The 20,724-nt window shown below is 33.4% G+C and overlaps 2 protein-coding genes across 5 annotated transcripts; one reads left to right on the top strand and one right to left on the bottom strand.

The window, feature by feature from the left end:
- Nucleotides 1-112: 112 nt before the first annotated feature.
- On the bottom strand, nt 113-2,671 carry LOC111402006 (probable beta-1,3-galactosyltransferase 8). Of its 4 annotated transcripts, none has more exons than XM_023030022.1 (8): nt 2,585-2,671; nt 2,076-2,477; nt 1,927-1,991; nt 1,662-1,849; nt 1,146-1,491; nt 763-888; nt 564-673; nt 113-455 (listed from the first exon to the last, which is right to left on the bottom strand). In XM_023030022.1, the coding sequence occupies exons 2-8, from the start codon at nt 2,316-2,318 to the stop codon at nt 301-303; spliced, it is 1,233 nt and encodes a 410-aa protein (XP_022885790.1). In that variant the 5' UTR covers nt 2,319-2,477; nt 2,585-2,671; the 3' UTR covers nt 113-300. The 4 variants fall into 4 exon arrangements, with proteins under 4 accessions (XP_022885790.1, XP_022885789.1, XP_022885792.1 ...); XM_023030021.1 differs by having other exon boundaries at nt 2,076-2,500; nt 2,585-2,659; XM_023030024.1 differs by having other exon boundaries at nt 1,662-1,846; nt 2,076-2,500; nt 2,585-2,659.
- Nucleotides 2,672-5,231: 2,560 nt separating this feature from the next.
- On the top strand, nt 5,232-19,999 carry LOC111402005 (vacuolar protein sorting-associated protein 52 A-like). The gene is made up of 20 exons (XM_023030020.1): nt 5,232-5,448; nt 5,570-5,652; nt 5,759-5,816; nt 5,897-5,992; nt 7,321-7,422; nt 7,906-7,989; nt 10,846-10,926; nt 12,078-12,221; nt 12,827-12,918; nt 14,428-14,509; nt 14,715-14,897; nt 16,764-16,879; nt 16,993-17,051; nt 17,433-17,533; nt 18,240-18,290; nt 18,517-18,696; nt 18,782-18,916; nt 19,006-19,080; nt 19,419-19,476; nt 19,556-19,999. Exons 1-20 carry the CDS (start codon nt 5,422-5,424, stop codon nt 19,858-19,860), a joined length of 2,112 nt encoding a protein of 703 aa, XP_022885788.1. The 5' UTR covers nt 5,232-5,421; the 3' UTR covers nt 19,861-19,999.
- Nucleotides 20,000-20,724: the final 725 nt, after the last annotated feature.

Below are 20,724 nucleotides of genomic sequence, written 5' to 3'. Positions count from 1 at the left end.
TGTTAGTATAAGTATATTTCACGAGTTTATATGACCTTAAAAAATAATACAAATTCTGAGTAAAACGTCCTTATTAGCTATAAGTAAAAACTCTCATGATAGTCATATGATCAATAATGTCGAACAATCAGAAAATATTCCCAAGTTATTAACATTAAAGTTAATTCTTATTCATTTCTAGTGAATGAGATATCATATTTTGCTTCTTTTTATGTATTATTGAAATTTCTCTCCTTTTTCATTAATGGCCATGGGGAAAATTTGAACACACAAAAATCCCCATATCTTCAAATACATTAATTAAAAATGTAAATTACTATCCCACAAAGCTCCCTCTACTTCCCCACACGCATTGTGCACGGCTTTCATCCTCTCTACTGATTTGCATATTCCGCTGCACGGCCAATCAAACGATGCCACGCACATGTTCCCCGATTGCTTCTTCCATTCACAATCTTTAGACAAGGAAAATTATTGAAAAATTCGAATAATAAACTAATAAATACATAGTAAAGCTACAAAATAATCATATATAGACTGAATTTTATTTAATTTGGCCTTACCCGGAGGGGTTCCACAACACATGGACCGTTCATCCACGTGTTGTACTTCCAAGCCAATGAACCACGAACCCATCGAAACATCCTCGTTAGCGTATCTGTGCAGGATGCCCCTATATGTGCATATGTGTTATTATTCCTTACTTTAAGGAATATGAAGGACGAAGGATTTTGGACCGTGACGTAGTTAATATATACTTACGAGTTGATTGATATATAAGTGGCTAGATCCTTTGAAATTCCATAAATTTGACCAGTTGCATGCCTGAAGTATTTGTTACCTTCTTCCCCAAATTTCCAGTACTCAGGCTCATGATACCTAACTCCTCTGCCAATGATCAACAAAATTATTGAGTTAGATTTTCATGTTATAGGTAAATACTTTAGTGTGTGCACGCACACGTAGATACAAACTAAGAAATGCTACATGTATATATTGTTTTCACAGATTGTTTACAGAGGACTAGGTGGCAAGAAATTCATTAGATTTTCGACAAAAAATAAAGTTAAACCAGCCAATGAAGTACTGCCATCTCAGCCCATGTAAACCTATCTGTACAAATTGCATTTTTGGGTCCAACTCACTTTTGTGCGAGAACTGGTCCGGACTTCATGCATCCAATGTAAATCCGAGGTTTTGATCTGTACTTAGAAAGCGTGCTCACCAGCGTACCCAAATTTAGATGGACATCATCATCCACCTTAACGTAGAATTCTGCATCCCAGATTGAGATAGCCGTTGAGAAATACAATCGAGTTTTGGTAGAAAGCTCGTGGTAGCCTTCGACATGGTTCAGTCGAAAGAAATCTCCGTGCTCTGCATTTTCTGCATCGATAGCTCTATCAAGAACTCCCCCTGGTTTTGAACTGTGTCCTATCACAAATCGTATCACAATTCCTTTCTCTTTCTCCATTTTTTCCAATTTCTCTCCTGCAACGTTGAAAATTTTATAGATCATGTGTAGCTATCTATCACAGCTTGCTCTATCAGTTTAAGCTTTTAAACGAGGTGAGACCTTTTCAAGTCTTGCAACTACCAATTTGTAAACACTGTGCATGTATCAAGTTTTTGATGAAATTAAGAAAAATAATAATGAAAACCTTTAGGCATCCATGTTTCTCGAAGAGAGTCTCTTCGTTTCCTGCTACTGAAAGCGGTATTAATTCCTATAACGACGAAGGCTTTCTGCAGACGACTGTGATTTGAAGCTACTTGTCCACCCATTTGGCTCGCCCGAGATGCAGCCAATTCCATCTCCAATGTTGATATAGTTTTGTCAAGTGATCTGCTACAATTTTATTTGTTCAGAAACCCCAAAAAATAAATTAATTATGAGATAAATCAACAAGAAAGTTGTGATCTTACTGGATGGCTTCTTGCGTCTTAATTACTTCCCCCATAACATCTACCGAATTTTTTTCAACCAATTTCTGATGGAAAATCAATCCTTATATTAGGAACATATATAAATTAAAGTAACAAAAATTGATGATCCCATTATATTATAGGCTTACTCTTTTCTTGTGATCACACTCTTGTGTAGATTTTTCGATGTTTTCCAAATGAGCAGGGTTTATGGTAGCGATGACCTGATGATCTGCAGGACGTCGCGATGACCTAGTTTGCAACGTAAAAAGTGATCCCGAGAGAAAGCTTGCAATGCATAGTACAAAAATGAGCTTTACCGAAACTGATTTCCCCCGTGTTTTCTTGTTATTCTCTCCATTTAGCTGCGAGGGCCAAAAAATCGACGCCATTTGCCAAAACTATCGTACAAATCTGAGGCGCCGTAGTACTTATTTGCTTATGCTCTTTGTGAAAAAACACCACAAACGCGAAAATTTATCTTCTCTATTTCGGCGCAGAATGACTTTGATTGATTGATGTGGACTCGCAACAATAACTATACGAAAGCTCTTTCCTCTCGAAATATTAGTAACTACATATCGATAGAAATATAAAACTATAGGAATTAATTACATAATAAGAGAAACTAAAGTAGTGAGTACATATACGAATGTACCTGTTAATTATGACATGAACGATCATGAGGATCACCAATATGGAAGATGATGATTTCACTGAATATTTTCTTTATTTAGGATCATATATATACATAAAGATGTGTGTACGTATGATGTCTTCATATCCTTGTATGAGATGAAAGTGTTTGTTCGGAAAAGGTGGCCGTTAAATCATGTGGTACTCATGTTTCAACAAACTGTCTGCTTTAAAACACAATGGAATTTCAAATCAAAAACCCCTCACATCACCTTATATTTTTCAAATTTATAATAACATACACGTTTCCGCATCGAATTGCAATATTTTGCCTAAACTGTCAATGTTTAGACGCTATATGTTTGTTAATTAGCTACGTAACAAACTCGACATTGTTACATGATTACGAATTAATTCAACATATTATAATAGCAACCAAAAATATTCATTATAAGAAAATTGTGCGCTTTATATGGTAGTCGAGGACTATCTTTAGTGAGACTGTTGGATCTTTTGTACGTAGTCCCAAACAAATACGCATGAGACGATAGTGTAGAGCACCTTCAAGCTCTAGCCCAAGCATAGGCAACGTTAACTGACGATCGTTAATAATGATAGTATCTAATCTTTGCTCATTATCATACTTATGTCGTTAAATTTTTTATTATATATTCAAATTTTCAACTTTCTATTAACTAACATATCTTGTACATGTTATAAGTTTTGCCTAAAAAATCCGTTAGTAAGACATAGTAAGACTTATTTATCCATCATAATTTTAAATAAGTTAACAATACCATAATTATGAAAATTCGATAAAAATCATACAACTATTTCAAAGTTCATTAACAGAATATTTCAACAGAAATTGCCGTAAGGGATAAGATGTTTATACTTTCAAAATATAGTTTGTAATTGTCGGTCCACAAAAAGATTAGAACTATTAGATCAATATTTGGTGAAATAATTAAGAGTAATGTTACGTGTACACCTCAAATTGTACAAAAGGGGTTACACCCCTCTCACATGAAGGAGAACACACAAATATTTTATTGGATATGGCCTGCCTCCATGTAGGGGGTGTAAGCCCGTGTGTACACCATTATGTACACGTAGCATTGCCCAATAATTAAATGATTGAGATTTAATTGTAAGAGATATTTCTTTGGTGAAAAAACATACACACACACATATATTCATCATTAGATCATTTGGTGAAACGACTAGATGGTTAAATTTAAATTGTAAGAGATGTGTCTATGGTGAAAAAAATAGACATGCACACACATGTATGTATATTCATAATTCTTCCAGATTTCCTAAATATTTATGATTTCTCCTTTACTTTTTTTGTTGGAGAATAATAGTGAAGGAAGGAATTAGTCTTCAGTTTTATTTTAGTAGAAAAGATTGAAATTTTTCCTAAAAGGAATTGTAAGGGATATGAGGAATTAATAGGTCATATTTTAGGGCCTTGATAAGATGGGCTCGAAGCCCAATTGATATTGGCCCAAACCTTGTAAGCGTTGGCCCTGTAGAAAAGTTTAGTGGAACGATCACCTATTTCACTGTTTCATCGTAGTTTGGAAAAGATAAATCTATTTTTATTAAAATAATTTGAAAATGAAAATAGAAGGAGAAACACAAACAGAAGGGCGAAAAAAAAAATTAATTATATTCACAACACAATTTTTATTTATTGTACTATATTTTAATTTTACTTAAATTTATCAATATTTATTTATTGTAACACTTTATTTGGTATAGTTTTTTCATTGCATTTTTATCATCAACCTCATTAATTATCTTATATTATCTCTAACAGTAATTTTCGTCCAAAATGTCAATTTAGCCCGTGTTTACTGAAAATTAAAATCTTGGTTTTGATCTAAATCAAAGTCAATAATCAATATTAACCACATATTTTATGAGTTCTACAACTTTTCAACCTCATATTTCATCTATTTCTATCAAAATTTACTAAAAATCTAATTTTAATTTTTACTGAATAAGGGCTTAGAATGCAAAAATACCTATTTTTTTCATTACATTTTAAAAAAAATCAATAAATTCAAAAGGGCAATAAAATAATTTTTTCCTCATTTCAAAGCACATAAATAAAATATCTTGACAGAAATAATGCGTTAATTAATAGATTATACTATTTGTACATAAAAATATTACATAAGGGATTACATAAAATAATGTAAAGGGACAAAATTGGATTAAAAAAAATTAATTGTATTTTAATTTCACAAATAATAGAATGATATGTGGCATTATATAACTCATTATATAAAGTTTGATGTATATGTAGTAAAGTCATTAATTCATAGAAGATCGAAGATAAGAATTTTGACGAAAAAAAAGTAAAGAACATAAGTACTATAATTAATAAATATTGAGAACCTAATTGTAATTATAATATGTTGCCAAAATAAAAATTGGGGTGCCCATATTTCATCCACTCTAGACTATTGCAAATGTGGATTAAAAAAAAATAATAATAATAATAATAAATAAATAAATAAAATTGGAGTTCTAAATACTCTTTCCAAAAGGGCTAAAGCCCCTGTGACAACCCCTGGACCCAAGAATAACCCTTCCAAAAGTTTAAGGACCTCGGCTGCAACTTTCTCGTACAAAATAGAAGCCAATTGTTTCTGATTTTAGAATGATTGTACACCAGGCTTCACGAGGTGTACTATTTCTTGCACGATGAGGTGTTAAGAAGGTCTTGACAGTAGTGATGATCTGATCTGATCTGAGATCCGCTGCTAAACCTATCCCAGAATTCGTAATACTTTTAGCGTACGTAATTGATATAATCATATTTGTGAAGACAATAGTTTCAAGAAGATGGCTGATATGGCTTCATATCAATCAGTAAGCCCATTTCTTTCTTATATCCTTTATCTTATTCTCCAATTATGGCTATACATACAATTATCATATGATGAAATAAATGTTATGCTGTATGACATGTGGGTGTGGATTATGTATATAGGATGAGACAGATGTTGGGGAGAGAGCTATCTTGGATTTGGGAGCCTTTGTTGGGGATTTGATCATCGAGGACGATGCTCCAAGGTAAAAACATTTTTTTCCCCTGTTTTTGGGTTTTGCAGTAACAGTAATCATGGTAATGCTGAATGATTTCTTGAATTTGGTGGATTTGTTGTGTTGAATTTGTTAGTGATGACGTGTCACTTGAGGGACTAGAACAAGAGCTTGAAGATTGCAAAACTGATGATGTAAGTTGAGTCATCATTTTTGTGGGTAATATTATAATTTGCCCAAAATTGTTATGGGTTTTGTGTTTTTTATTCTGAAGGTAGTAGCAACAATACTGTCTAAAGGTACAAAATTGAGGGATTACACCAAGGATGTTGAAAACAATCTGAGGAAAGTTGAACTGGACTCTATTGAGGTTTGTGAATTATTATATTAGTTTGTTTTATCATTTGGGTTTAAATTGCAATCATGTTTTATGTGATCGTTTGCATATTCTTACTAATCCCTGTTCGTGTGGCTTCTATATTGTAATCTTGCAAATTTATAGATTAAAAACACCAATTTATGGTCTGTATTAAATTGCCTTACCGAGTTGATAACATCTACACCCGAAACAAGAACTCTACCAACGGTTATTGCCAACAGTTCTGCTATGGTTGGTTCTGTTCTGTAACCAACTACCTGGGGCAAGTAGCTCCTGTCGGTTTAGGGAATCGATTCTATGATTGAATAGTAGAAGTGCTACTTAGTAGTAGAAAATCGGGTAGGGGGAGACAGGGAGGGACTCTCCTAAAGGACAACACAATTTAAGATATGAAAGGGTTGGGCTATGAATGGGAGTGTGAGAAGATTTTAAGATCGCGTTTGCTTCTTTGTACTGGAGAGAAGTGATGCATCTCAATTTTGTTCAATATACCAAACACACAACAAATCTCAACCTTAAGGACAGTTTCTCATTAAGTCGATTTTCCTTGTAGCAGTAACACATTGTAATAAATATTCCTTGAATAAATTGCAATATTTATCATTTTGCGAATTTTCACTAGATTAGATGCTTGATCAAAAGTTTATAAAAGACACTAGAATTTTCTGCTTGCCTATGAATAAGTTCACAATTCTCTCATTGTGTACACAAAAATATACAGACAGTTGAGATAAACAACACGTAAACTACACACAAGCTCTAATAAGGTCACTTAAGTACAGGAAAAAAATCCTACACTTGTATTCATCAAAGTCCTTACCAGATGTGCTTGAAAACACCAATTTTGGAACTTAATTGCTCTTTCGAGCTTTAGATGGATCGAATTTTCGCTTGAGCTTGTTGGATTTTGATTCTTGGGATACCTTGTCAATAGCTTAAGCCATTATATACTGTTTACTTATATTTCTTTAATCGACATGAGCCTTTAACCATCCTAATCATCCTCGTACTCTTCAAACTCCCCTTTTTTCTGCAAAAGGTTTTTCTTGTTATAATACAAATTTATATAAAGCTATCACACTCTGTATGATTGAAATACTATCAAAATCAGAAAATGTTGACAAATTACACATCTCTTGATAGCTCTACTGCTTGTGTCAAATAAGATGCTTTCATTGTCATGTACTTTTAGTGTAATCATTTATTCCATATATATATATATATGGGGATTTCTATAACTGTTTGCATAGTTTTAGAATAAACGTTGAATTAAAGCACTCAAGATATGCTTACTGGTGCTGTTCTTATGTTTACTTCAGGATTACATAAAAGAAAGTGATAATTTAGTCTCACTTCATGATCAAATTCGGGATTGTGATACCATTTTGTCGCAAATGGAAACACTGCTAAGTGGATTTCAGGTATATTCCCTTATATTCAATTACCACACAAATGCTTCTCATTTTCTCGGCAACAATTTCTTGGGAATCAGGCATGCAAAATATTACATTACAGGTTCTAAATGAAATTGGAATTAATACTTGTGAACTATTAAATATAAATTGACCTTTATCCATTTTTATAATTGTTTCCTCAGTATAAGAAGTGATAGACTGGTTCTTTTCTCTTCGATGAATATTAGTGATGTATAAAGAGCCACGTGGAAGTTTGTTCTAGTAATTATTTACTTTCAGTAAGTTGCTTACCAAAATTTTGCGCAACACTTGTTTTGATTTTTTCTTGAAGAGTCCGGAAGCTCACTTTGTGCTGTTAACATTTTTGGTCTCTCTCTCTGTCTTTATAATAACATATTTGAGCAAATATATTGCTAGTTTAATTATTTTTACGCAGAAAACTTGTGTTTTCAAGTTTCAACATCATTTATTTTTTTGTCATTTTGCTAGGCCGAGATAGGTTCTATAAGTTCAGATATAAAAATTCTTCAAGAGAAGTCTATGGATATGGGGCTGAAGCTGAAGAATCGGAAGGTAATGTTACTGTTTATGCCACTTTAGTATTTTTTATTGGATAAGCATAATCAGATTATAAAGAGATAATTATTAGATTCTACTGCTTCATCATATTTTTTGGTTTTGAAATAATGTTGCATTCAACATTGCGACTGAATATGGTTAAGCATAATGTAGTTGTGCACTTTTAAGATGTCATGAATGTGCTTTGTGGCTTGGAGGGAGATATAAGTTTGACCCTCACAGTCACAGGTGAGGCAATTTCTTGACCTACTCTAATAACTAATAAGAAAAAGACGATGACATTGATCTTCTCTAGAATCAAATATGACTATTTTCCCAAGTGCCAGCACTTTCTGAAATTTTCATGCACTTCCTGTGTTATTTGTCCACAGATGCCAACCATTTGTATTTTGGACTATCATCCGCTCTCTTGATACTTTTTCACTTCAGGCTAGTATAGATTGATGTCAAATCATCTCACCTTTTTATTTTTATCCCTATTTATTAATTATCATTAAAAAGTTAGGAATATTTGGTTCTTTACCGGAACAATTTTATCTTTGAAAAAGAAATAAAACTTGCAATTGGCATTAGTTGCTTTCTTGGTTTTTGCTACTATGTGTCATCTACTTCAAATGCAACCTAGACTTGGTCATACGTGTTCGTGCAAAACCCGCAAGCGTACGAGACCATTGACAAGTAATAGATTTAGTGAGTTAAGAGTTATCGTCCCACAGGAAATAAATTTCAATTCAAGTTTGCTAGTTATGTATGAAATTCGAATTATATAAAATAAAAAAGGAATTTTGATTTTATTTTTGCTAAATTAATCTAGGAAAGCAATAAAAGCTTGGTTTCTATCAAATTATGGATGACTGTATTGGATTTCGACTCCGCCTATTGCTATCTATTTCAATTTTTGATTTGTAATCTAGTTTCGTTTATGCGTTCTTGACAATCGATAAAGTTATGATATAAAATTTGCTTTTTCAAGACAAATTAATTCTATCCTAACCACAACCCGAATCTATTCCTGGCCTGAATTTGAATGGTTAGAATGTATTAAAGTTTAGATTATTAATATGATTGCACAAGTTATAAATGTTATTCCTAACATCTATTGCAAATATGATAATTTTGCAACGTTCTAAACTTATTGTGAGTCTCTCAACACTACCACAAGCAACTAATTATCTAATTGGTGTTTAATCAATTAAATAATGTAATATGTATGTAAAATTAATTAAGAAATACAAGAATTAAATTAAAATATAAGCGTGTGTTTGGCCCCCATTCTTGCCAATTTTTTTCACTCATTTTCATAAATTGTGGTCCACACGTTTGGAGTTGGTGCATCAATTTCCACTTACGGCTGCCTTTTTTGACTTTTCCTTGGGGTGGTCCACATAAAATTCACCCAATGTTGCAAAATTGCTATTGACATGTTATCAATGGACTTGACTTGGTGAGGGTAATTTAGTCCAATCAATTTCCAATGGTCCAATGGGCAACCTGAAGTTTGACACTGCATTTAAACTTTTGCATTGTTTATTAATTGTTTACTGTAGATTAATGAGATTTGGAAAAAAAAATAGCAAGAATGGGGGCCAAACACACGCTTAATCTTGAAGGGCTCATCTTATCCAATACAAAAAAAGAGATCTAGCCTAGTATGATTGTAAATAAATTACAAGAAGAATAATGGAAAAATATTACCCGGATAATGAAAGAATACAAAAGATGTTGATCTTCAAGTCTAAAGTTGAATTTTTCAATTTCTTGATTTAATTGACCTTCAATTCTTGTTACGCTTGATCTTCTCTCCCAAAAGTAACGAATTGACCTCGATCCAAATGGCTCTTGGGTCAAAATTTTGGTGTCTTGTGCCGTTGTGCACGCTATCGTCCCTGAGTAGCTTTCGATATTTTGGTCATAACTTTTTTTTTTTTTATTCGATTGAAGTGATTCAAAATGTGTTGGAAAGATAACTTAAATTGCTACAATTCTTCTAGAACTATATATTTTTTTTAATTTAAATGTTTGTTATCCAAAAAATGCGTCTCAAGTTCAGGAAAAAAATTCAGAGATCACTTCTTCAACTGAAAATTGATTCGTGAAAATACTTCAATTATATTTCACTCAATTGACTTCCAGTTGCATTCAATTGATCATATATTATCTTCAATCATCATTTTATAGTCCGAATTAACTATTGGATTTTTACACTTTAGTCCTCGAACTTTGGATTTCTTTCGTTTTTGCCTGTTTTCATTCACTTCTTCCAATTCCACCTATTTGCCTTCGAGTTTTACCTGATAAACAAAATTAACATCTACTTAAGTCATAAATCATCAAAATTTATTACAATTAATCTCATTTAACGGCTCATATAAGTGTATAAAATGAATTATTCTTTTTATTTCATGAATGAAAGATTCAAAATTTCGAAAGCATTTCTATCTATTGTGAGAAGCAATGAAAAGAGGAATGAAATGAAATGGCCATAGGATAATCAAGACCTGTTGAATTATTATCTGCTTGTATGTTCCTTTCACATCTTGCAGGAGTGGAATTCCTAACGATGTTCAACTGACATATGTGATGTATTGTACTTGCTAATCTTGTAAGCTTACGATACAAAACATTGTATCCCAGAGCCTTAGAATGACCACATGATGTATGCTTTTTTTTTCTTCATTTTTTTATGTAACTCCTGTATTTACTAAATCTGGATTATTGGAAACATTTTTGCATCAAGAGATTGTTCAGTTTATATTGATTGGACACTACTGTCTTCAAAAGTTGGAGTTTGTACTTTTATTCTTGCTTTCTCTTTATGCCGTAGTTCGTGTTGGGTTACATACTTTGCAGGTGGCAGAATCAAAATTAGCTAAGTTTGTTGAAGACATCATTGTTCCACCAAGGATGATAGACATAATCGTTGATGGAGAGGTACATTAAGTTTTCTCTCAGTTCATTTGCCTTTCTTATTTTGAATGGTCAATGTGAAACGTCAATATGTAAAACTTTATAATGCAGTTAGGCCACATCTAATGTCTCATGCTAGCTTTACACAGCAATTTTTCTTTTTCATTTTCCCTGTTTTTCATTTTTTTATAAATGTGACTTTCATTGTCAATGCCAGAAAACTATTGACTTACGAAAAGTCATCAACCTATGTTATCATTATTTTATATCTAGTTCATAATAATTGAAGGGTCACAAGAATATGATATATTCTTTTCCAAAATATAATGATTTAACTATCTGTAGATCATAAGAAAGATGCATTGCTTGAATTTCCCTGCCCGCAGAATTGACATCTATCCAATATGACTCCTGAAAATTTTGAATGTTAAGTTTTCAATGCTTCCCCATTCATGGTTAAGTGAATTATCTGCTTCCACAAATCAACCAACAAAAAGCTTTTGTCCGCTGACTCTATTGGAGCAGTTGTTAAGAGAGTATTAGCCTTTTCGCCCAGCTACAAATAGAAGTCAGCAAACCTGGGTCGTGTCTCTGAATTACATTGGTTGCAATTCAAGAACTGAAGTGTCAATAACGTAATGGATTTGAAAAAGTTGTTTTGGGTGTATATAAGTCATAGAATAATGAGTATCAGTTGGTTTAAGATTTGTGAATTTTAGTTGGCCCGATCCTTCATTTTTTTATGTGGATGTTCACTGGAATAAACAAAGTCATATCAAAATTTAAATCCATAGACTTTAGGATCAAAGTCTTTTAAGGAAACATGATCACTACAACTCCAGAAGGGGATTATTTCTAATGTGTTAGGGTTACTGTTTTTAGTTATTGTTTTGAAACTTTAGAATGTTTTGGTCTTTATTATCAGTTGGGATTCTAATATTGGCAATATTAATTGTATCGCTATAATTGCTCAACATCTTAGTGTACTTATGCTGACGTTATCTTAGTATCTTATAGGAAATTGGGAATCTAAATTGTTTTTCTAATGCTTATGGACACAAGCATTTTTCAGATTGCAATAGATACTGCAGAGTGGTTTGGGTTTTGAAATTTTTTTTTTTTATTTTTTTATTTTAAGTTATGGTGACTACACAGCATATTGTATTCTTCCATAGGTCAATGAGGAATATATGAAGACTCTTGAGATTCTGAGTAAAAAGCTGAAGTTTGTTGAAGTCGACCAAATGTTTAAGACATCAAAAGCTCTAACTGATGTTCAGCCCGAGTTGGAAAGACTTCGGCAAAAAGCGGTTTCGAAGGTATGTGTACATTAAGCAAAGTAATCACATCTACAGTTAATTAGCATCATCCCTAATTCTTCACTTGTATTTAATCCTTCTGTGTTTTGGTAAAAACCTCATCTATAGTTGGTCTTGATTTTTGTCTTTTTTTTCCTAATTGAACATTACTTGGAAACTTTGTAATATTCTTCATGCAGAAAGTTGTAAGCCTTTGAAAAGGCTATATTATGTACATCGTAGGCATTATAACAAGTTTTGTGCTACAAATATTCGCATCATAGATATATTTTTGTATAGCTATGACTCTTGATGTCAAATATTGCTTGTATGCAATATGCTAAAGAGCCGCTAGGATGAATTTATTTAGTGCATTTGACCAACATACCACCTGGATGTATGATGAGTTTAATATCCTGACTTGTTTATATTATTCAGTGTGTTTGAACAGTATTGGAGAGTTCATCATGAGAGTTGGTTCTTATTTATTTTTAAAGTTAATAACTGCTGTTTGCAGTTTCTTCTTGTCATTTTACTTGTCAGAAGTTTTAGAACATGACATTGCAAGTATTATATTACTCCAAGTCTCCATCTAATAATATTTGTTTTTCTTGCACTTCCAAAAGGTATTTGATTTCATGGTTCAGAAGCTTTATGCTTTAAGGAAGCCCAAAACAAATGTCCAGATCCTTCAACAAAGTGTTCTTCTGAAATACAAGTGAGTGTGTTTATATTGAAATTCAACTGATATTCATATCTCTGTGTGCTTATATGAAATTTTTATTATTTATGACGAAGTTAACTAGGTCTATCCCAATAAGTGGCTGTGAGCTTTTCTTCTTTGTTCCTCTGTCATTGTAATTATCTTCTGCTAATTCAATTTGTTACCTTAATATACCTCCACTCAGTTAAATTTATATGGTGTGAAAATGCCATTGGCGTGACTCTTAAGATTGATGAGTGACTAATGGCAGCACTTCATTACTAGGGTGAACTATATTTCTAGTTACCTATTACGTAAACTTCTTTGTATATTGCATTTTTCATTTTTTTTAGATCTAATGAATGCTTAGGCAACACCATTTGGAAAGGAAGCTATTTATAGCAAATGGTAAGGAGATTGCAGCGTCTATTTGCTGTAGGATTACAAGAATGGAAGAGAAAGAGGGAGAAGAGAATATTAGAGCATTAGAGAAAGAAACAACATGAAAAACAATTATTCAACTCTTTGACAACATGAAAAGGCAAATGCTCTGACCTCCCTCTCTATCCATTCAAGGGATGGAAAGGCAAAGGCAAAAATAGAAAAAGAAAGGGAAGTAACAGACTGGGAGGGGTGAAATGCGAGTCAAAGGGGAAGAGCTATGTGGCCATAGAAGTCCCATCCAAACTATCATGGCATCTATAGGCTTATATAACTGGGCCCTATTGAGGCAGCTAAAATACTTGAAAAACACTTCTTAAAAATATCCACGATAGATGAACAAACACTTAAATCCGGCTTTTGCAGCTAAAGAAAGGGAAGTAACAGACTGGGAGGGGTGAAATGCGAGTCAAAGGGGAAGAGCTATGTGGCCATAGAAGTCCCATCCAAACGATCATGGCATCTATAGGCTTATATAACTGGGCCCTATTGGGGCAGCTAAAATACTTGAAAAACACTTCTTAAAAATATCCACGATAGATGAACAAACACTTAAATCCGGCTTTTGCAGCTAAAGATAAAATGACTATACTAATCCAACATGGGCTCTTATCTGATAATATCATCATGCATCCCATATGGTATCACATCCAACATATGCATGAATCCCTCATCTTTTTGAAGGGTGGAGAACGAGGTTAATTGAAGGGTTCACTTCTTTCGTTCATCTCAATTACTGTGTAATTTTGCCCATTCCTTTGTCTCGATAAGCTTCACCTTTTGCATATGCATTCTTCTCTGTAATTTACATATCATTAAGGCTTTGCAGTGTGAATGTTAGTTAAGAGGCAATTTCCACGGATGTACCTATTGTACAGACAGAATGTATTCTCATCCGTTCATTTTTTATGATGTACTTTATAGATGAGGAAGAAGGATTGTTCACCTTGATAACTTGTGCTAAGCACCTCTGAAATTCAGAGCTATTAGATTTTGGTTTCTGTTTGTTTCTTGAGGGTAGAGGTGATGGAGAAATTTTACAATTAACATAACACGTTTTTATATGTTTTATTAAACATGCAGATATGTTATTTCATTTCTTAAGGAACATGGAAAAGAGGTTTATCTTGAGGTTCGTGCTGCATATATTGACACAATGAATAAGGTAAATTCTTTGTAAGCATTTACTACTTTGGTTTAAAATTTTGTGCTTGTGAATTGCACTTTCTTGTTTTGTTTTGTTTCTCAGGAGTATTCCATTTCAAGTTACCACCAAATAGCAACTAATTTACACCTATAAGATGATTAGAGGGTAGAATAATGAAGATATTGTCTTTTACATATCTTGAATTGCTAGTATTCTATTGCAGGTTCTAAGTGCCAATTTCCGTGCTTACATTCAAGCATTAGAGAAGTTGCAATTGGACATAGCAACATCTAGTGATCTGATTGGTGTTGACACTAGAAGCACTAGTCTATTCTTGAGAGGAAGAGAACCTCTGAAGAACCGGTCTGCTGTTTTTGCTTTGGGAGAAAGGATAAACATCCTTAAGGTTTGATATTCTATTAACTGGAAATATATGTATTTTAATTCTGCAGTCTGGTTCATACATGAAATTTTGCTTGCTAATTTTCTGCGTATACTATATTGTACCCTCTTGTATTATTCTTTTTGTTTATAACTAAATAAGATGTACATATTCCTCATTTCCTTTTGTTCGTAACATTTTCATGATATACATAAGCATCTTTCTAGTTAAAAGAATATATTTTCCAATTCAATCCCAGGTCAGTTGGAAGCTATGTGGAACTTCTTTCCCCTAGGCTACATTTTCAACTATTTCACTAGAAAATTACATTTGCACAGAAAACAAAATTACCTATTTATACAATCTTTTTCTAATTAATTGCGAGTATTTTTCAATCCACGCCTACAGAGAATAAAAAAATGTTGGCCTAGATTGTATTGTATAATAATTTATTTATCAAGTACAGATTTTTTAGTTAAATGTTTTTTAAATTAGTTATGTCAGTGCATACTATTTATTGACATATGATTGACTAAAACATGTATCAATGTATACTGATAGACTGCCATTTAAGGGTAACTAAAACATTATCATAGTTATCTTATGAACGAAGGCATTGTGAACTTTTAGTATGTCTTAAGTTTGGTTATGTTGATGAATTAAAAATATCTTTTATCTAGATTTGGTATCTGACCATTGACCCACTAGATAAACAAGTGATGTGCTGATTGAAAGAGTGACCAATCCTCTTGCCAGGTTAATGGTCCGGTCAAGTCTCATGGCTATGGTTTTGAGGTGTTTTTAATTTATCATAGATTGCCATGACTGTTGAATTTACAAAGGATTTTATTGCATTTGGTCTTTGAGTAATATTTACAGTCATAAGACCAAATGACTCCCAAGGAATCATGTACACAACCCCAATATACTAGGAATAAGACTTAGTTTATTTTAATGGTTGAAAGTACTACTAAATTTTAGGTTATAAGGGCCAGCGGTTGCTGTTTTCCACTGAAGAGGATTTGTTACGAATCACAGTACTGGGAATTATTTTAGACCTAGTGCTCTGACTAAATGTTATAAACATTTTCTGTTGAGAGGATGCATCCAAACAAGTATATGCACTGTGACCTGTTGTTTTCTGAGGTGCTTTCAAGCTCTTTTTTATTGAATTTAGTAGAAAAAATAAGCTAGTTGTGGAATATATATATATATATATATGATAATTTGGCTGTCTAGGAGCTACTAAGTTACTGTTTGACAAGGATCTTCTTTTAGGAAGTAGTCTGAACTACGTTTTGGTGACATTGGACTTCTATTTACCTGGCGGACACCTTGCTGAGTGAAATCGTACCTAGTTCTGCTTGCTTGTCTTTTGTGGGCAAGCGAAGGTGTCATGAATCCCAAATATAATTTAAATCTTTAGAGGGCCATTGTGATGGACAAAACATGCAAAATAAAATCATTTGAAACAAATCAGCAGGACTTCCCGATTTTTTCATCACTGAGTACAATAAGTGGAGTTAGCGTCAGAATATTACACAACAAAGGGCTGTCCATTTCTGCATCCTGAGCTGGGAACCATTGGGGAATGGGATCTGGTAAAGAGTCCACGATGCTAGCTATGAACCACAAGAATTTGAGACATACTTTTATCAAATGGTTGAAATTAAACAATCAATCTAAAAGTATCCTTATGAACCTGCATTAATTATGTAAATTTAAGGAAACATGTAAATTCTAGCTGAAGTTCAATCTTTGATTTTTTCATGAGACTAAATAACTTATTTAAAGATTTAGTTTTATCATCTATTTAAGTAAATGTATAAACAAAATTCTTCTCTGTTTTGTCAAAAGTAATATAATTGACTGTTCTAGTCTCTTTTCCAGGAAATAGATGAACCTGCATTAATTCCGCATATAGCTGAAGCCAGCTCCAAAAAGTATCCTTATGAAGTCCTTTTCAGGAGCTTGCACAAGTTGCTAATGGATACTGCTACTTCTGAGTACTATATATTTCTCTCCTTTCCTTTAAATTGAACTTTAGTGATGGTTATATAACACAATATCATGCACATCTTTAAATGTGTCTATTCTCTATTGCCTTGTCATCTTCCAGATACCTTTTCTCCGATGAATTCTTTGGAGAAGAAACCATATTTTATGACATATTTGCAGGTATACACAAATATATCCTGAATTTTTAGTTTATTATGTTTCGACTGTACGTGTGACTGCATATAATAACAAAGAAAATCTTTATAGCTGGCATTTGCAACAAAGAGAAACAATTAATTAATTGTTGTTAAGACCAATTTTTAACTTGCGGCTGATGCTGCATATCATGCTTACTGTATCCACCATATGACCATATCCTAGGAAGCTTACTATCTGAGGACAATGCAACCTTTTTCTATCTTCATTGAGTTTTATAGATCAAAGTTTATTTCTATGACACTAGTTTTTTATGCTACCACTACATTACTTGGAGTTCACTAAATACAAATATTTTGCTTTCATGACGATGATGTTCAAAACATTTGTTTTTGAAATTATTAGGCCCCTTTGCAGTAGTTGACGAACACTTCAATACAATTCTTCCGAATTGTTTTGATGCAATTGGACTGATGCTCATGATTCGCATCATACACCAGCACCAGGTAACTGTCTACACTTACTTTTACCATTTGAATGGCTGTCTTAATTCATTTCTTATAATGCATACTGTTCTGTAACATAACTCTTGAATTTAGTTTTTGTATGAGTTTTGTTCTGATCAAATATCTATTATTCCTCCTCATAACCTTGTCACATTTTCTTCTGCAATTGAGATTGCCTGGAATAGTTTTATGTTAGGGAAGGTTTTCAAGCATTCAATAACATTTGCCTTGGTCCATAAGCGACTGGGGGCCACTGCACAGTTTGGTTACTGATAAGTGAGTACTTGAAGGGCCAGACACGGTGCAGGCCGCACTTTTGGCTTAACTGTTCCAGGTGGCTGTCAGTTTGGACTCAAAATGTTCCCATATTAGTAGTTGTTTTGTATATCACAATGATTGTCTGAAATTCCTTAATAAATTGGCATTTGGAGTGAATATCTTTTGAGATTTTGAACAGCAATGGAGAATAGTTAAGGGTCAGATATTATGTTTTACTAATGATTGATGGTTACTCTATAAAGTTATTTTCCATTGGCAAAAAGACAGATAGAAGTGCTTTTTGACTGAAAGTGAAATGTTGTCTCTTGACTATTCACTGTCAAGTTTGGTGTCCAGATAAAATTTAGTGCGTGTATTTATGATGGTTTAATGCTACATTCTGTTTCTTGTTGAGTATTTGAGTCCCTTATTCTTGCTTTTACTGCAGCTGGTAATGTCTCGACGCCGAATTCCATGCCTAGATTCATTCCTGGACAAGGTATGTGTTTTGTAATTTAGTAAGGACCAGTGTGTGTGAGTTTGGATGTTGGACTGGCATACCCAATGATTGTACTTTGGAAACTTTTGATCAGTTAACTTTTTCGGTAGGTATTACTTATTGCTATATGTAACACCTGTCAACATGGTCATGACAAAGCAGTAATTTGAACCTGCTAAAAGGTCTAAAGCAAATGAAGATTCCTGATATCTTTATTTTAAACCAGGTCAACATTGCTTTGTGGCCGCGATTCAAAATGGTATTTGACATGCACCTTAACAGCCTCCGTACTGCCAATGTCCGGACTTTGTGGGAAGATGATGTGCATCCACATTATGTCATGAGGCGCTATGCTGAGTTTACAGCTTCTCTTATTCACCTCAACGTTGACTATGGAGATGGTCAGGTTAGAGACACTAGAAGGTACTTAGCTCTCAATTGATCAAACTGTTGATTAGATAATTAATCATGTACAATGACATAATGTACAGCTTGAACTGAACTTGGAGAGACTGCGAATGGCTATTGATGACTTGCTTGTCAAGCTTGCTAAATTGTTCACGAAACAGAAGCTTCAGACAGTGTTTCTGATAAATAACTACGACATGACAATTGCAGTATTAAAGGTGCATGAAGTCTTACATATACAATTTATTACATATGTACACATGAACGTCATCGTATCTAACAAAGTCCTACTTTTCACGAGTTTCAGGAAGCTGGTCCAGATGGGGGGAAAATTCAAATGCACTTTGAAGAGTTGCTGAAGAATAATACAGCCATTTTCGTGGTAATTATACACATGATTGCTTCAAGCCTACACGTGTTGCAAGAAATTATTCTTGAAATCAAATTATGACTGCCATTTTAAGTTGTGGTTTCTTCCCCACTACCTCGTTAAGACCAAATAGTATGCAGTATGATACTATGCTGTTTACTTAACGTCGGTTATAGGTAAAAATTCATCTATTTTAGACTATAAAAAACCATTCGATTGGCAATATGGGAATAAATTTCAATCTAGAAGTTTATTTCTTTGTGGTTCTTGGAACCGGCTTCAATAGACTTTTCCGGTCATTTTATAACAGTGGGATGAATTTTTTCTCAAGTGATTAATTTTCCATGCAGGAGGAACTGTTAGTTGAGCACTTCAGTGACCTCATCAAATTTGTAAAGACAAGGGCCTGTAAGTATCATAATGAATTTTATAGCTTGTCAATCTTCTGTTATTTTCAAAGTTGGCTTATTTTACTTTTTGTTGGCAGCCGAGGACTCAAGCTCTGGTTCAGAACGGCCAATAACTGTTGCTGAAGTCGAGCCTATTGTTAAGGACTTTGCCGGTAGATGGAAAACTGCAATCGAGCTAATGCATAATGACGTCATTACTTCTTTCAGCAACTTCCTCTGTGGTATGGAAATCTTGAGAGCTGCATTGACTCAACTATTGCTGTACTATACCAGGCTTTCAGATTGTATTAAGAGGATAGTTGGTGGCTCTACATTGAACAAGGATTTGGTATCCATATCATCAATAATGTATGAAATCAGAAAGTACTCGAGGACTTTCTGAGCGTTTTTCTTTTTCTTCTTTTTACCTTTGAAGAAAAATGGTTCTCTATAAATTGCTTCAAGTTTTGTATTTTGAAAAGGATATCAAATGGTATTCTTGGTTATTATTTTGCTTGTTTTGGAATTGATGCTGGTTTACATTTTAGATTTTGAAGTAAAACGTTTGAATGGAGTGTCCACCTTTTTAACTTGCTTGCAATTGTTTGTTGCTAAATCTACTTAAATTGTCAATTAGGGAAATTGTGTTGATTCTCATGATAATCAAGATTATGGTGCACTCTCCCTCGAACTTGGACTCGAACTCGAACAAATAAGAGGTCAAGAAGCAAGGGTTTGTTGACCAAGAATTTATGTAGAGCACGAGTGTGAGATTTGGTGTACAAATTTGCCATCTGAAATTCTTGCTCATTTGAGGGGAATCCAAGGGCTGTCTTCTAATCAAGTACTTTTTGAACAGGTCAAACAAGCTCAATTTGACGTAACAAAAATCTTATTAGATTGAAAGCATCAAGAAAAGCGAATAAAGTCAGTAGGATAAAGTACGAGAGAGAGAGTAGAAAAGGCCTTAAAAAAGGAATGAGTGATGACTCTACTTTAGTCTCTATGTTGCTTGTGAGTTGCCAAGTAGATTAGCGTTATACAAAGGAAAAGGGAGCTGCGGGCCCGTATATACGTATAATTGATGATGCTCTCACATATAAAATATTGTACTTATTTTCTATCTGATGTATGCCAATCTGGTTCAAGAAGTGTAACTTGCTGCAGGTAGCTCCTCTTCATTGAGCTAGTTAGGATTAAGTAATCCATCTCCCATTAGTAGACTAAAATCTCCATTTAAACGCGATTCGGTTTTATAGTAAGGAGT

This window comes from Olea europaea, chromosome 10, assembly GCF_002742605.1.
Source record: "Olea europaea var. sylvestris chromosome 10, O_europaea_v1, whole genome shotgun sequence".
Classification (NCBI taxonomy): Eukaryota; Viridiplantae; Streptophyta; class Magnoliopsida; order Lamiales; family Oleaceae; genus Olea; species Olea europaea.
Note: the sequence above shows the minus strand (reverse complement) of the source record. Positions and strands in the feature narration are given on the sequence as shown.

Coding starts and splice junctions, on each gene's coding strand:
- LOC111402006 (XM_023030022.1), bottom strand. CDS start 2,318: ATGGCGTCGATTTTTTGGCCCTCGCAGCTAAATGGAGAGAATAACAAG. Junction 889..1,145: donor GGACCAGTTCTCGCACAAAA/GTGAGTTGGACC, acceptor GATCATTGGCAG/AGGAGTTAGGTATCATGAGC. Junction 456..563: donor GTGTTGTGGAACCCCTCCGG/GTAAGGCCAAAT, acceptor CCTTGTCTAAAG/ATTGTGAATGGAAGAAGCAA.
- LOC111402005 (XM_023030020.1), top strand. CDS start 5,422: ATGGCTGATATGGCTTCATATCAATCA. Junction 17,052..17,432: donor ATTTTATGACATATTTGCAG/GTATACACAAAT, acceptor TGAAATTATTAG/GCCCCTTTGCAGTAGTTGAC. Junction 18,697..18,781: donor TTGACTATGGAGATGGTCAG/GTTAGAGACACT, acceptor CATAATGTACAG/CTTGAACTGAACTTGGAGAG.